At 43.1% G+C, this 17,063-nt stretch overlaps 1 protein-coding gene across 11 annotated transcripts in view; it reads left to right on the top strand.

Moving 5' to 3' along the window:
* The first annotated feature begins 3,282 nt into the window (after positions 1-3,282).
* The window catches only part of Bcas3 (BCAS3 microtubule associated cell migration factor), a 602,200-nt gene continuing 588,419 nt past the window's right edge, over positions 3,283-17,063 (top strand). For 7 of the 11 annotated variants that reach the window (XM_029568114.1, XM_008842646.2, XM_029568116.1 and 4 more), the window contains exons 1-3: positions 3,283-3,358; positions 4,911-4,998; positions 10,327-10,381. In XM_029568114.1, the coding sequence (XP_029423974.1) occupies positions 4,916-4,998; positions 10,327-10,381 (138 nt within the window). In that variant the 5' untranslated portion in view covers positions 3,283-3,358; positions 4,911-4,915. The remainder of the gene's footprint in view (positions 3,359-4,910; positions 4,999-10,326; positions 10,382-17,063) is intronic. The other 4 variants (XM_008842644.2, XM_008842645.3, XM_008842648.2 and 1 more) reach the window with 1 other exon arrangement.

Consider the following 17,063-nt stretch of genomic DNA (forward strand, 5'->3'; position numbering starts at 1 on the left):
TAGACCAGGCTGGACTTGAACTCACAGAGATCTGCCTGCCTCTGCCTCCCAAGTGCTGGGACTACAGGCGTGTGCCACCATGCCCAGCTTATTTATTATTTTTATGTGTATGTGTATATTGCCTGCATGCATATAAGTGTACCTGTGTTGTGCAATGCCAACGTAGGTCAGAGGAAGGTACTGGATTCCCATGGAACTGAAGTTAGGGATGGATTTTAACCACCACGTGGGTGCTAGGAATCAAACCCAGGTCCTTTGCAAGAACAGCCAGAGCTCTTAACTGCTGAACCATCTCTCCAGCCCAACTATGCTCTGTTTTTATGCAGTGCTAGGGACTGAACCCAGGGCTTCATGCAGCAAGCACTCTACCAAATGAGCTACATTCCTAGTCTCATAGTCTTAGGGTTTTTTTTTTTTTTGGTCTTTTTGAGACAGGGTTCTCTATAGCCCCATCTGGCCTGCAGTTGTAGTTTTTAAAGATGCATTTTCATTCCCATCCTTCTGGACTTTCGATTTCTATTTCCCTTCAAAATAGGACCCCTCAACAGCTTATTCAACAGCTCAGCTGAACCTTCTTGTTTCAAGTTTTCCAGGATACCCCTATCGCTTTAGATAGACTTGATAGTCTCTAGCCAAATGCCTGCCCCCTCTTCAATTTCCAGCTGCCTTGTTTACAGAAATTAGCAGGTTTTTTTTGGTCTCTTTGAGACAAGGTCTCCCTGTAGCTCCTGGAACTCACTATGTAGAACAGGCTGGCCTTGAACTCACAGAGATCCGCCTGCCTCTGCCTCCAGAGTGCTGGGATTAAAGGTGTGTGCCACCACGCCCAACTAGATCTTAGTAGTTTTATGGTAGCAGATTTTCAGGGTATGTGATAGTGATCATAACAGAGGTAACAGAGTCTGGATGCCTTGTAGGAAATTCCACATTAATCCCCAAAGTAGAATTGTCCTAGGGCTCTCCAGCTGGAAGTAGGGACAACACAACACTTATACAGATTTGGCCTATGTTTTCCACATGACCCACATCTATGCAGCATCTGGTGGGAAATGGTTCTTCTCATTGCCCTTAACACTCTTATTAAGGATGGCCTTGAGATTTCAGTATCACTTAGAAGCCCTCTGGCTTCCAACCCAGGAGGCTACTGCACATTTCCAGGCCTATCAGAAAGACCATTCCCACATGTCTTGGGGCAACAATCAAATAGATCAATAGGTTAAACAGACAGCTCAACTTCCCAACATCATTCTCCCATGTCTTCAGTATGCCCCTCAGAAAGCTCAGAAGGCTTTAGATCATGACTTCACAGATACTGCACAGAAAGAGCTACAAAGCCCAGAGAACAAGCTACTGCTTGTTAATTGTTCTGAAAGTCTTGAGTTTTTCAGCTGAGGAAAGACTTCACTCAGACTCTAGAATAAGGACCTCCTATCCCTTCCCATGCCTCCTTAATTTTCCATTCTATCCTGCCTCATGGGGACTACAGGCAGGTGTCACCATGTTGAGCTCTAAAACAGTCTCTCAGTCTCTCTCTCTCTCTCTCTCTCTCTCTGATTTTCTTCTTCTTTTTGAATAGATGTCTCACTAGGTAGTTCCAAGTTGTCCTGAAATGCTGAATCAAGTTCCTGCTTGGAACTTCCCCAGTAGTGGAAGTGCAGGCATGGGTCATACATGTAGTTTTAAAAAACTGGCATGGCGGGGATTTGTGGAGTTAAAGATGAACATTCCAAGTCATCTGTTAAAGTTCAATTAGGCTAATAAACTGTACACTTTGTTCTACTTATTGGTACTGATTGAGCGTTTAAATAGGTTGTATTATACCCAAATAAATTATATAGTCTATATATTTGTATATCTACTATAGTGATCACTGCATCTAATTTGCAGGGCTATTGTACCTCCACCTCTTATTGTGTATTTTCTGTGAGGTAGTTTTCAATGAAAATTTTCTCTTCTCTATTGTGCTGAGACCTTAAGAAAAAAAGGTGTGTGTGTGTGCGGTGAGCATATGAGTGGGTGCACATGACTCTGCAAGTCGGGAGGGTAAAGAAAGTCATCAGATCACTGCTTTAACACTGTCCACTTTCTTCATTTGAGAACCAGGTCTCTCACTGAACCTGGAGCTAGCCTGGGACCAACAAGACCTACCCATACTTCTTTAAGATTAAAAACATAGTTTATTGCTCTATCACCAATTCGTTGTAAACCATGCCTGTTAATAAGGTATACCTTCATGAAACTGTCTTTATTCTTACATTTGATAATACATATGAACTACTGCATGTGGTAAATGAAAGACAATGCTGAACATTCAGTATTATTCTTATAAAAGAAATGTAATGAGGAAAAACAGTGAGATCCCAATTCAGATAAGGGAGTGGGGTAGGGTGCTTGCAGGAATCCTTGTGTTCGATCTCCAGCACCATGCGAACCGCGAATGGTGGCTTATGCCTGCAATCCCACATCATCACTTGGAATTCACCTGGCGGCAGGAAGATCAGACGTTCTGGGTTACCCCTCGGCTACACATCGAGCTCAAGGCCAGTTTTGGAGATCTGAGTAGTGGCGCAAGCCTGTGATCTCAGCACTTGGGAATCGGAGGCGGGACTGTCAGTTCGAGGCCAGCCAGGTCTACTGCAAAACACGATAAATGGAGACCCAGGTAAGGAAGGCCCCAGCCACAGCTTTCCAAAGCCCGCCATGCCCGGTGTCCAGATCCACAGGTACTTGGCGGCAGGGCAGACCATTCAGACCTGCCAGCCTAGACTCCCGGAAGGTAAACATCTCGCCGCGGGCGGGGCGGAAGGCGGGCTCAGGCTGCCGGAGTGGCCAGGTAAAAGTGATGGACAGCTGCCACGTCCACGTGCTTAGAGCTTTGAATCAGCTGTCGCGAGAATTCGATGTAAACACACCGGTCTCTCTGGCCTGGGGCTCCGCACCTGACACGCCTGGCTGAGGCCGGCAAGGTATCTGGAGCACGCTGCATTTCCCCAAAGCAGAAACGCCACGGCAGTGCGTCTCTCAGTCAGGCGGACGAGCCTTGCACGTCTCCCCAGCTGTCTGCATTCGCAACCGAACCTGACCCGGCCGCTTCACCCGAACTTCCATACTGTTGTGTTTTCGCTGCAGTCGCAGCGGATTGGCTGGCGTTAGGAGGCGGGTCCGCCTCTTTGCTACTTGCTGGTTGGCGAAGCTGAACTCCAAGGGCGGTGCCGGGCTAAGGCCAGTTTGCTCTCAGGATTGGCTGGCGCGGTGGTTCCGCCGAGGTGTGGTAGGAAGTGGGAGCTGTCAATCATAAGGGGAGACTCCAAACAGTGAGCCTGGAGCTGGAGAACAGCGTTTACCGGCGGAGCGGCCGGTGAGAGGGCTGGCGGGGCTTGGCGTCGGGGAGGCTTGGGGAGGTGGAGGGACGGGCAGCGTGAGGGGACGGGGCTTGGCTGGCGGGACTCGACGGGGGAAAGGTGTTGAAACTGGAGGAGAGCGGGGCAAGGGGCCAGAGGGCGGCCGGGGGCAGTGGTGGCTGGGCTTTGGAGGTTAAGTGGGCAGTGCTGTTCCTGTAGCTTTCGGGAGAGTGGGGCCCGAGGGGCTGGCGAGGATCCTCCTAGGGTGACAGGGCCCTTAGAGGACACGTTGGGGGACTGGTTCCGCTAAGAAAGGGTGGAATGGAAATGAGAGGGCTCTTGGGTTCGAGGTGAAGGGTACTCCGTGAGAAAGGGGTAAGCAGGCTAAGGGGATGTTTCGGTTGTGTAGGAAAGTGGGGATCAGCAGTTAGGGAGTTTTCATAAAAGGTGGTAGAAGGCCCCCTACTTAAAAGAGATGTTTTTAGGCTCTTTCAAGATTAGTTCCAGGCTGTGGGTTTTCCTAACAGAGCCTTGCAAGAAATCTTTAGTATTGCTGTCAGTCATCTTTTAACCTTAATCAAGTAGACGCCATGCCCTTACAGTCTCACTGATTCAGAGGCTCATTTGATATTCAGGGAGCAGGACTTACGCGATGTTGGAAAGAGGGCTTCTCACATCGTATGAGTTTATATTATATATTTGTTTACACTCTGGTGATTATGTTACAAACTGGGGGTTAAAATGTGATTTAAATGTGGTCACAAAGTGTTACTCATTTGTTCCCAGATTAATTGGAAGGTAAAGTGGAATCATATCACTTCCATTTGGTTTACTAATTAATTAATTTATTTGTAAGTCAGGGTCTCATATGGGCTAGCTGGCCTCCATCTCATTGGTTATATAGCTAAGGTTGACCTTGAATTCCTGATCCTCCTGCCTCTACCTCCCAGGTGCTGGGATTATAGGCATGGATCACCACACTTGGTCTCTTTTTGAGACCCGGTCTTGCTGTGTAGCTCAGGCTGTCCTTGAACTCACCCAACAATCCTTTGCCTCAGCCTGCTGAGTACTGGAATCACTGGTATGCCACCACACTGGGCTTTATATTTGTTTTTCTATGTGATCTTGTGCTGCACTTCCCATCTTACATTCTTTTAGACAGTGTCTTAGTATGTAGCCTGGCAGCCCTGAACTCCATATATAGACCAGCTGGCCTGGAACTCATGGATATCCACCTGCCTCTGCCCCTGATTTCTGGGATTAAAGACATTGAATGTTTTGGTTCTTATCTTTCTAGTTTCATGTTAACAATAGAACAAAAAAAATCTAGCAGAGTCTTAACTTATTGTCATTCTGAGATCAGGCAGTTCAAGGCCAGCCTGAACTACAGAGTGAAACCTTAAAAAAAATTTCTACTTTTTCCTCTTCTCCCTTTCTGGTGGAATAGAAATTTCTGGATATATTTCCTACTTTTTTTCAAACAGTTTTGAAAAGGGATCTCTAGTAAGTAATCATTGCATTCTGCTCCGACAATAATGATGCGGTTTTTTTCTTTTATTCTGGAAACAGGTCTTATGAATGAAGCGATGGCTACAGATTCTCCTAGAAGACCCAGTCGATGTACTGGTGGAGTTGTGGTTCGCCCTCAGGCTGTCACGTAAGCACAATTTAGAAAAAGCCCCATAGCCTAAGAAAATAAAAACAACTGCCAGTTTAGATGATCTGTTTAGATAGTGCTTACTTTTGTAAACATCTTTTAAATTTTAGTTTTGGTGGTTAAGTGAATGTCATTGTCATGGCCAAATAAAAGAAACAGTTGGATCCGGGTGTGGTGGCCCATGCCTTTAGTCCCAGCACCCTGGAGGTAGAGGCAGGCGGATCTCTGAGTTCAGGGACAGCCTGGTCTACATAGCTAGTTCCAGGACAGCTGGGGCTGCAGGGAGATCCTGTCTCAACAAGACCAAAAAAAAAAAACCTAAACAAAACAAACAAAAAAACAGTTGGAGGGTTGGGTTGATATATTCTACGTATTCATAGAGTACCTGAGGGTTACTGTGCTAAATCCTAAGAGCAGTCTGAGGGCTGGGGATCTAGCACAGTAGTAGAGTACTTACCTAACATGTGTGAAGGCCTGGATTTGATCCCAGCACCACCAAAAAAGAAGCTGAAAAGCAATCTTTTTTAAAATTTGAATTTAAACAAATTGTGGGTCATTAAAGTAGTTTAATGAGTCATGATCAGTACTTGAAAAAATATGAAATAGGAGTTGGAGGCATAGGTCATTGGTAAAGTGCTTGTCCTACCAGACTCAAACACTAGGTTCTATCTCCAGCACCACACACACGTAAACACATACCAAATATTTATATATACATACAAAACAGAAAATAGAGTTGAGAGTATTGTTTTATGATATGTGCAGAGAAATAGTCATACCTACATATATGATTACTAAATTGTGATGTAAAATGTATCTTTTCTTTCTTTTTTTTGAGACAGGGTCTCCCTGTAGCCTTAGGTGGCCTGGAACTCTATGTAGACCAGGCTGGCCTTGACCTCACAGAGATCTACCTACCTCTGCCTCCCAAGTGTTGGGATTAAAGGCTTGTGCCACCATGGCTGGCAAAAGTGTATCTTTTCTAGGTTTTAGTATGAATGTTACAAAGTGTTAAAAGAGAAGACATTTCAATACAATATTTTTAGGTATTCTTTGACAGTATATCTATACTTCCTAGGAGCTTTTAATTCAGTGTAAAGAAATATATACTCATTATTATAATCAGCAAAAAAGGAAAGATATCAGCAAAAAGGCACGAGTATTTAGAGCAAATATTTATTTATTTATTTATTTATTTATTTTTATTATTTATTTTCATTTTGAAGCAGGGTCTCCTTGTAGCCCCAGCTTTCCTGGAACTCACTATATAGACCAGGCTGACCTTGAACTCACAGAGATCCACCTGCCTCTGCCTCCCAAGTGCTGGGACTACAGGCGTGTGCCACCACACCCGGCAGAGCAAGTATTCTTAATAGTGATAAGACTTCATTAAGTAGGTAACACTTTGGGAGCTGTTGCTGTGGCTCAGTAGGTAATGGGGCTTGCCACTAAGCCTGAGGGTCTGAGTTTGATCCTCAGGACCCACATGGTAGAAGGAGAGAACTGATGCCTATGGATTGTCCTTTGACTTCCTCATGTAGGCACTACACACATACACACACACTTATGCACCAACAAAATCAAATGTAATAAACAATTTTTTTAAAGGAAGGTAACATTTTGAGTATATTTTTTAAGATAGAGATATGGGGTAGCATCAAGGGTGTCTTAGGCAAAGGGGTTAAGCAGATAAGGAAAAAGCAAGATTTTTTGTTTGTTTTTGAGAGGTCCAAGTTTGCCTTACATTTTCTGTGTAGCAGAAACTCACTTTGAACTCCTGATCCTGCCTCCACCTCCCAAAAGCTGGGATTACAGGCATGTGCCCATTATGCTTTGTTTTGTTTTTGTAACCTTGGCTGGCCTGGCAGAAGCTCTGGACCCAGACTGTCCTTGAACTCAGCAATCATCCTGTCTCAGCCTCTTAAGTGCTGGAATTACCAGCATGTGCTGGTGCCACCCGATTTGTTTTTTAAATAGGGTTTCACTGTGTAATTCAGGTTGTCTGAAAGCTCATAGCAATCCTCCTTCCTTTTCATCCATAGTGCTAGAATTACAAATATGGGCCATAAGATATGAACATGAGATATGTTTTAAAATGTTCTTAGCAAGCACGGCGTGTTGGTTTGGACCTATCATCCTAGTACTTGGGAGGCTGAGGCAGGCGTATTGTAAGTTCAGGGCCATCTTGGGTTACATAGAGTTCTAGACCAGCTATGTAGCAAGATACTGCCTCAAAAAATTGCTTTTAGAGCATATTACAAAAAGAATGTCTTCTCATATTACAAAAAGAATCTTCTCAGACTAACAAAAGCATATGTGTACTGTGATATTTTATCATAACTTCCCTTTTTCCGGTACATTCCCTAGAGCTGTATTTCTTTGGTATCATGGACCATGGCAGCAAGTTAAACATGTTGTTAGCTGAGTCAGGTTGCTATTTTAATCTTCCTTTTATAGGTGAGGAAACCAAAGCAGAGAGAAATTAAGTTGTCATTGGTGATGGTCAGGAAGGGGAGCCAGGATGAGGCTCAGGCAGTTGTCTCCAGGGTTTGTGTTCTTAGTATTTTCTGCTGTCTCACTACATGGTGTTCAAACTGGAATAATGCTTTTTGTTGCATAGTACATACTTTTAGGGTTTAAAAAAATCTTTGATGCAGTGTTCTTTTTAAATAATGCTTAAGCATCAACTCCTTGCTTAAGTCCTGGTTTACAGATTCTAGACAGAAAAGGTAAATATGTGTGATGAGTTGTTTCCTGAATGGAGCTTACCCTGTAGTGGGGGAAATAGTAAAGTGAGTAAATAGTGCAGGATGTCATCTGAGCCTTGATAGAGGGTGACAGGGAGGGTATGTGTAAGGGTGTCCTCTGAGGAAGCAACAGAAAGCTGGAAATTTGAATGGAAGGAAGGCATACTGGAAGAAATGGGGCAGAATGAAAGCTGGTATAAGGCCTTGATTCAGAGGAGAACATGATGTATTCTAGGAATTGAAGCTTCATATGGCTGAAGAAGAGCAGTTAGAGTGGTAGAAAATGAGATTGCAAAGGGGCCTCATCCTCTTGTTTGTTTTCCCCCTATGTAGTCCAGGTTGTCTTCAGACTTCCTTCCTCTGCAACCATAGCTCCGGGATTGCTATTAATTTTTTTCATTTTACTAGTATGTGTGTTTGGCTGTGTGTCAGTGTACCAGGAGCTGGCAGAGGCCAGAGGAAGATGTCAGATTCCCCATGACTGGGGTTCCTGAGCTTCCCAACTCCAGTCCTCTGCAAGAGTGGAAGGTGTTCTTAGCTGCTGTTGATCTCTCCAAGTCCACACAATTCATTTTTTTTTAGGTCTCTAAGGCATATTGTTTGTTGCAGGATTTAGGAGAACTATTACTTTTTTTTTTTTGAGATAGAGTCTGATGTATCCCAGGCGGCTTGTACCTCCTGAATGCTGGGATTACAGGTGTGTGCCACTATGCTTGGTTTATGTGGTGGTGGAAATTAAACCCAGGACTTTGTGCATACTAGATAAACACTACAGACTGAGCTACATCCCAACATTTTTTTTTGTTGGTATTTAAAACAGGATTTTACTATATATCTCAGACTGGTCTTGAAACTACGTAGGTATAAGCTATCACATTCTGTCTCAATTTCTGCAATTGTAAGTTTTCACATTTTTCTGAAATAAATTGCTTTTCTCCACTTACTGACATCTATATACTTTTCCAAATATGTTCAGGGCTGGGGATGTAGCTCGGTATAGACCATTTGCCAAGCATGTGTAAGGTTTTGGGTTCCATCTCCAGGACTGCAAAAACAAAAAACCAAAAAAATCATTTTTAATGTCCTTGACAATGTTAATTTTCCCTTTTTTGGTCTTATTGAGACAGTCTCCCTGTAGCCCCAGCTGGCCTGGCTGGCCTGGACCTCACTATGTAGACCTTGCACTCAGAGATCTGCCTGCCTCTGCCTCCCGAGTGCTGGAATTAAAGGCCTGCACCACCATGCCCAGCAATTTTCCTTTTTTTTTTTTGGTATAGGGAACTGAACCTAGGCCTCACATATGCTAGGCTAAAGCTGTACCACTGAGCTATTTCCTTAACCCCCGTTCCCTCACTTGTTATAACTTATTTTTTTTCTTATTTACTTGTTTTAGTTTTTTGAGACAAAGTCTCACTCTAGGCCAGGCTGGCCTGGAACTTAAGGCATTCCTCCTACCTGAGTGCTGGGATTATAGATGTATCAGGCCTGGCCGGGTTTTTTTGATACAAAGATCACTAACATAGGCCAGGTTGGCCCTGAGCTCATGATCCTCTTGTCTCAACTTTCCAAGTACTGGGATTACAAGTGTGTGCCAGCATACCCAGCTCTGTGAAGATGCTGCGTGTGTGTGTGTGTGTGTGTGTGTGTGTGTGTGTGTGTGTGCATGGGTGTGTGTGCATGCCTGTGGAGGCCAGAAGATAACCACAGGTATCATTCTTCACGTGCCACTCACATTTGTTTTTTTGAGACAGAGTCTTACTGCCTAAAATTAGCCAAGTAGGCCTGCCTTGATTTCTTTCTTTTTTTAAACATGTGGGTTCTGGGGATCAAACAGGTCTTCATTCTTGCACACCAAGCACTTTATTCACTGAGCTGTCTCCCCAGTATCTATAATGACTTTTTGTACTTGTTCTAATGCTCACATCTGTAGTGAAATGCTGCACAGAGGTAAGGGACAAGGTTCATAACCAATTTAAAGAGAAGGTCAGGAAATTCTGTCACCAGCAACAGTTTCATTTTTCTTTCTTTCTTTCTTTTTCTTTCTTTTTCTTTCTTTCTTTCTTTTTTTCTTTTCTTTTTTTTTGAAGCAGGGTCTCCCTGTAGCCCCAGCTGTCCTGGAACTCAACTGTGTAGACCAGGCTGGCCTTGAACTCACAGAGATCCGCCTGCCTCTGCCTCCCAAGTGCTGGGACTACAGGCATGCACCACCACGCCTGGCTAGTTTTTTTTTTTTTTTTTTTTTTGTCTAACTAGGACATTATTGTGCTCTGAAGAGGAAGGTCCTACCTTTGCCAGGTTTGCTGGACTATTCTTTCAAATATGAGTCATCCTTATTCAGTTAGGAGAGCATAACTTTTAAGAAGAGATAATGTTTTAAAAAATGTAAAACTTACATACATTGAATGATGTACACAAGGAAACCAAAATGTGGGTAAACAGAATTATCAGGTGGATAAAAATTGGCCATGTGTTTTCCTTATTTTAATTTGATGAGTGAATTTAGTAGTATTTGTAAGTAGAACTTTGCTCTGGTTTGTCTTAAGCTATCATGACAATTTGTATCCATCTTGTCCTTTTCCAGAGAGCAGTCCTACATGGAAAGTGTTGTGACTTTTCTACAGGATGTTGTGCCACAGGTAAGTGTGTGTGAGTACAGGAATTGTAGGTTAACTTTTGGACCAGGAAGCTCTGAAATCTTGTTTCCTAAATATAACCTTAAGAGGCAGCAACTTCAGAAAGTCTCTTGATGTTTTAGTGTACTGAGAATTGTAGGGCAGACTTGTCCTGCAGATGTGCCTCATGTTTTTTATTAAATTAAAATTTTTTGTCTTTGTGAATTTTATACACGAGTACTGTATTTTCATAATTTCTATCCCTCCCTCCCCCTAACACCTTCCGTGCTCCTCCATGCCCTCTCAAATTTGTGACCTCTTCTTTAATTGTTACTGTTACATATATGCACATATGTGTGTATGTACACACACATGACATACACCACAAAACCCCTACAAAGTCCTTTTATTGGTGCTAGTATGTACATGTGCTTAGAGCTGACCACTTGGGATTGGATAACCTATCAGGAAGCAGAGCCCTGCAGAAAATGGATTCTCTGTCTCTGAGCAGCCAGTGGTTGCCTGTAACTCTTCATTCCGGAATGGGTCCTTGTGAAATTTCCCTCATCCGAGCTGACATGTCAACCAGCATTGTCATTATGCAGTTCTTGGTTAGCTATCCATCGATGGAATTTTATGGATGAAGTTTCCCTGACATATCTAGAGATACTATGTAGTAGTAGCTTCTTGGTCCTCTGGTTCTTACAGTCTTTGCGTACCTTCCTCCTCATGTTCCCTGAGCTTTAGGTGTGGGATTTTGTTTCAGAAGAAAGGCTTGCTTTCTACAGAGGAATCCAGAGATGTGAGTTGAGAGCTAGGACTTTTCAGCTGGGTTCCTGGCAGCCCTGGGGATCAAACCCAGGGCCCTGCTAATGTTAGTCATGTGCTCTACCAGTGAGCTCCCTCCCCATCTCTTTCCAGGTGGGCTTTATTTCTTAAATAATTTTTCTTGTCCAAGTTAAGAGGTCTGGGCTTGAGCTGTAGTTCAGTGGTAGACCACTTCCCAAACACTCCAGAGGCTCAGAGTTTGATCTCCAGTACCACACCCTCCCACATACCTACAATGAGATGCCTGACTAAAATGAAAAAACTAGTATACAGGCTTGTGCTGGAGAGATGGCTCAGCGGTTAAGAGCACTCACTGTTCTTCCACAGGACCCAAGTTTGATTCCCAGTACCTACATGGCAGCTAACAACTGTATGTAACTCCAGTTCCAGGGGATCCTACACTCTCTTCTTGCTTCTGTGGGCATTGCATACATGTCATGCACTTACCTGCATGCAGGCATAACACTTATAAAATGCAAATAATAAATAAAATATTATAAAATATTTTTAAAAAGTAGTATATACTAGGTACTTAATTACATATTAATTAAATATCAGCACAAACTGTCATTTCTCTTCTATTGGGAAGTATTTTTGTTTGTTTGCTAAATAGGTATGCTCTGTTGCCCTGATTTGATAGAGATTGAGGCCCTTACTGCTTCTTTAAATGTGAGAATAAAGAAGGGAATAGCCTTGCATGGATCATTGAGTGTATTACTGTCCAAGTTTCATTCAAGCTATCACTTGGCATGCTTGTTAAAAGTAACGATAATTTCTAGGCCTGTCTCCCAGAGAGTGGGATGCAGCAGATCTGAGTTCAAATCCAGCACCTGTGTCTGTAGGAAGACTCTCCGGTGATTTCTCTGGAACAGTGGATTGGGGAGGCACTGTTCTGGTGGAACTACTGAACGGAAAGTTTTCTATTTTCTCCTCGTGGATGTCAATCTGTTCTGACTGCCATTGCACCTGCTCCTGCACTGTTCCAAGAGGCCTCTCATGGATCCAGTGTGCTAGTCTTATGTGAATATCCTAAAAAAGTCCAAAGTCTAGATTTTAGTTGTGCTTAACAAAATATATTCATCAAATCAAGAATGTTAATATTGCTTTATTATATTCAGTTAATTTTAATGAAAGCAGACCACAGCAACAAGATCTGTGGTGCATATGAGGAAAAAGAAATGCTCTCCTTTCTTGAGGCACTTGGTTAATGAGTCAAATTGCTTGAAACAAGCAGAGCTTATTAATAACAACAAATCAGCACTGTTGCCATGTAGCACACACTGAATATTTAATTGGTGAGGGGATGCAGAGTGAAGAGAGAAGTCAGAGACTTTCTAAGTTTTAGAGGCATCATTAGTTGAAATGAAAGGAACTGGCCAGCTGGACAGGAGGGGCACAGGATTGTGGTGTCAGTGGAGGAACTGGTATTTACATAGAAGATCAGGTTTAGGGAGCAGGAGGCCTGAACACCAACTTGTTACTTTTAAGCCCTGAAGCTTGGCATGAGGCTGCAATTCCAGGGAAAAATGATTTAATTATTATTACTATTTTTTGCATTTTGTCTGTTCCCAGAGGGAATTTTTATCAAATTCTCTTTAAGGCATCTTTTGTGCAGCTGGGAGCCCTGTGTAGCTAGCAGTTTTACAAGCTGGAGGAGAAAGGCTGTAGGCAGAAACCCTGAGGGACCTTCCATCTTAATGTGAGAGGTTGCAGTGCAACAGGAGCAAGGAGAATGTTGGGAGTTTTAGTTTTTATGAACACACTAGAAGTTACAGGTTATTAATTTATAAAACTGGTGTGAAGATTTGGATTGGAGTGGATACTATGGAAGTAAACTTGTAGGTGCTGGTCTAAGAATAGAATATTCAGCTGGGCTTGGTAGTGCATGCCTTTAATCCTGGCACTCTGAAGGCAGAGGCAAGGGGGTCTCTGTAAGACCAAGGCCAACCTGGTCTACATAGCAAGTTCCAGGTCTGCTGGGGCCACAGGAAGACCCTGTCTCAGAAAGGACTGCCCCCCGCCCCAAAACCTCATAAGAATTTGAATATTCAGCCAACAAATTTATATTTATTCTCCATGCAAGCTATTATTCTTGTCAGTGTATAGTAAAAGTTGAAGCAACAAACATTTGCTAGTGCACCCAGTGTGGTCAGGCCCTGAGCTAAGTGGAAGGGATTCTCAGTGCCTGTGCTTTAAGCCTTTGTGGCCTGTTGCAGCATTTTGCAAACTTTTTCATAAAGGATGAGCTGTTTTGCTGTTACTGCTGTCTCTTTAACAGCTACTCAGCATTGTTTATGTAAAGGAATGGGCGTGATTGTGCCCTAGTAAAACTTTATTCATGAACACAGTGGTGGGTCGGATCTGGTGTCCTGTGGTCTCCAGTATAATAAATATTCAGCTAAAATACATGGCCAAATATAAATACCATCATTAAAGTATAAAGAAAGTACCTTGTCTTCCATTGTAACATAGAAGAAAATTCAGTCGAGGCTGGGTGTGTTGGTACCTGCCTTTAGTTTCAGTACTCAGGGAGGACTGAGAGTTCCAGGTTAGCCTGGGCTACAAAGTGGGATCCTGTTTTTAAAAACAAGCAAGTTGGTCTGGAGAGATGGCTCAGTGGTTAAGAGCACTGACCGCTCTTGCAGAGGACCTGAGTTTGATTCGCAGCACTCATGGCGGCTACGAACTGTCCTTAACTCCAGTTCCAGGGGAATCTGACGCCCTCTTCTGACCTCCGCGGCATTGCATGACGAGTGCACTCACATACATGCAGGCAGTACACTCATACACACAAAATAAAAATAATAAAATATTAAAAAAAAACCAAGCAAGTTGGGGCTAGAGAGATGCCTCAGAGGTTAGGATCACTGTCTTCTCTTTCAGAGGACCCAGGTTCAATTCCCAGCACCCACATGGTAGCTAACAACCATCCATATCTCCAGTTCCCAGGAATCGGATGCCTTCTTCCTCTGTGGGCACTGTACAGCATGGGTGCACTTACACATGCAGGCAATACACCTATATGCATAAAATAAAAAGCCAGGCGTTATGGCGCACGCCTGTAGTCCCAGCAGTTGGGAGGCAGAGGCAGGCGGATCTGTGTGAGTTTAAGGCCAGCCTGGTCTACATAGTGAGTTCCAGGCCAGCTGGGGCTACAGGGAGATCCTGTCTCAAAAAGACAAAAAACAAAAAACAAAAAAAATAAATATTAAAAAAACAAGCAAACAGAAGGTTTAATAAATACAAGCAACAATGTAATCCAACTTTGATGAATTCGGGTAGGGTCTCATCAGGCTTAGGGTGATTGAAGAGTACAGCCACTGACGATAGGTCTGGCTTTACATTCCCACTGACATGTTGCTAGGTCTGAACAAGTTACTGAATCATTTTCTAAACATTAGTGTCTATATTTGTAAAATGGAGCTAATCATTGCATTCACTGTGGTTTTTTGTTGAGGCTTAAAGGATGCCATGTATACGAGCATAAAATAAAGCGAGGCATACATGAAGTCATTTCTCTCAGAGGATCCTGAAGATCTTGGGCCAGAGACGTAGATTTATGGCTTGTGAGTGGCTGCAATAATCAGATGAGTTAAAAACACTAGGATTTCACGTCCTTCTCCTCCTCCCTCTCCTTTTCCCTTCCCTCCTCCTCCTTCCCCTCCCTCCCCTCCCTCTCCTCCTCTCTCCCTTTCTTTCTCCTCCTCCTCCTTCCTTTTCCTTTCCTGCTCCCCTCCCTCTCCCTTTCTCTTCTTTTGGACATAGTATCTCACTATGTATTCCTGATTGGCTTTGAATTCTCAGTCCTGTCTCATCCTCCCACGTGCTTGATTTCAGGCAAACACGAACATACCAGATCCCAATAGTGCAATTTATTATTTTTATTATTTTATTATTTATCATTAATTAATTAATTAATTAATTGTGTACATGTGCACACATGTCTGGAGGTCAGAGGACAACTTGCGGGAGTCCATTCTTTCCTTCTACCATGTGAATCTTGGAGGCCCCAATGAGCCATTTTGCTTGCCCTTGAAGAGATGTGGCTTCAGTAGCTCCTGACCACATTTTGCTTCAAAAAGCAATGATAAGAGTATTTTTTTTCTTTTTTAAATATTTTATTATTTTTATTTTATGTGTACGAGTGTATTGCCTGCATGTATGTGAATGCACCCGTGTTGTGCAATGCTGTGGACATCAGAAGAGGGCTTCAGATTCCTCTGGAATTGGAGTTAAGGACAGTTTGTAGCCACCATGTTGAACCCAGGTCCTCTGCAAGAGCAGTCAGTGCTCTTAACTGTTGAGCCATCTCTCCAGCCCCATAAGAGTATTTGTTTGTTTGTTTGTTTGTTTGGTCTTTTTGAGACAGGGTCTCCCTGTAGCCCGAGTTGTCCTGGAACTCACTATGTAGACCAGGCCAGCCTTGAACTCACAGAGATCTACCTGCCTCTGCCTCCCAAGTGCTGGGATTAAAGGCATTCGCCACCACACCTGGCAAGAACATTATTTTAAAAAGGCATTTGTTCAGGCTGGAGAGATGGCTCAGTGGTTAAGAGCACCGGCAGCTTTTGTAGAGGACCTGAGTTGGGTTCCCAGTAGCCACATGGCAGCTAACAACTAACCGTAACTCCAGTTCCAGGGGATCTCATGCACTTATCTGGCATCCTTGAGCATTGTATGCATATGGTGTACTTGCATACATGGAGGTAAAATATTTGTGTGTGTGTGTCTGTGTGTATGTGTATGAATATGGCATTGTCTTTACTATTTTCCTGACATAAGAGCACTGCTTTTTAAACCCCCCCCGCCCCATTTTATCCAGAGCCACTGTGGTCAGCAATAGAAAAGGCTTTTTCTGTTATTATATCCCAAATCTTGTTATATTCTGGGAATCATCAAATTCAGAGAGTCTAGAAATTATTCTCTGGGTAGGCATATGTTCCTGTAAAGAGACAGAGTGTTGTTACACTAGATAGCAGCCTCTGTAGTTATCACTCATGCTGTTAATTCTGGTTGCATGGAACTGATAGCATTGCTGGCTAGGAGGAACCCTTAGCTGTGCCCTTTGATCTAATAATTACTTTAAATTCAATATAGAAAAGTGTTAAACTTTTTATTTCAATGTATAAAACTCACATTTTCAGCATAAGAAGTTGTAGTCAACCCATATGTCAGTAAGAGTCAAGCAACTGATGCCTGTCCATGGTCCCTATTGAATAAGCTGCTATACTTATCACATCCAGTTACTGGATGTGGTGAAACATGCCTGTAATCTCAGTACTTGGGAGGTGGAGGCAAGAGAATCAAGAGTTCAGGCTCATCTTTGGCTACACAGCCAAGTTTGAGACCAGTGTGAGATATGTGAGACCTTGTCTCAAAAAACAAACGAGGTGGACTGGGCATGGCCAAGCCAGCCTGGTCTACATAGTTCCGGGCCAGCCAGGGACTCATAGTGAGACCTTGTCTTAAAAAACAAACCAAAAACCAAAAACGAAACAACTTATCTTTAAACAAAAACAAGCAAGGTGCCAGCGAGATGGTAAATGTTTGCTGCACAATCCCCAAAGCCCATACAAAAGGAGGAGAGAACTAACTCTATCAAGTTGTCATCTGGCCTCCACATGTATGATGTAGCAGGCACCTCTATACATCATGCATGAGCACACAATTACACAATAATAGTAAATAAAAATAGAATGAATTAAAAACTCTGAGAAAGCTATGCAGAACATGCAGAACATGTACAGAGACTATAGCTATGTTTTGTAAACTTCAAAAATGGTTTGTGCTTGAGTACATATTTGAGTGTTAGAAACCAGATCAAGGCCAGCCTGGTCTACCTAGTGAGTTCCAGGCCAGCTGAGGGTGCAGGGGGAGA

The sequence above is a fragment of the Nannospalax galili genome, unplaced genomic scaffold, assembly GCF_000622305.1.
Source record: "Nannospalax galili isolate Female #2095 unplaced genomic scaffold, S.galili_v1.0 scaffold879, whole genome shotgun sequence".
In the NCBI taxonomy this organism is placed as follows: Eukaryota; Metazoa; Chordata; class Mammalia; order Rodentia; family Spalacidae; genus Nannospalax; species Nannospalax galili.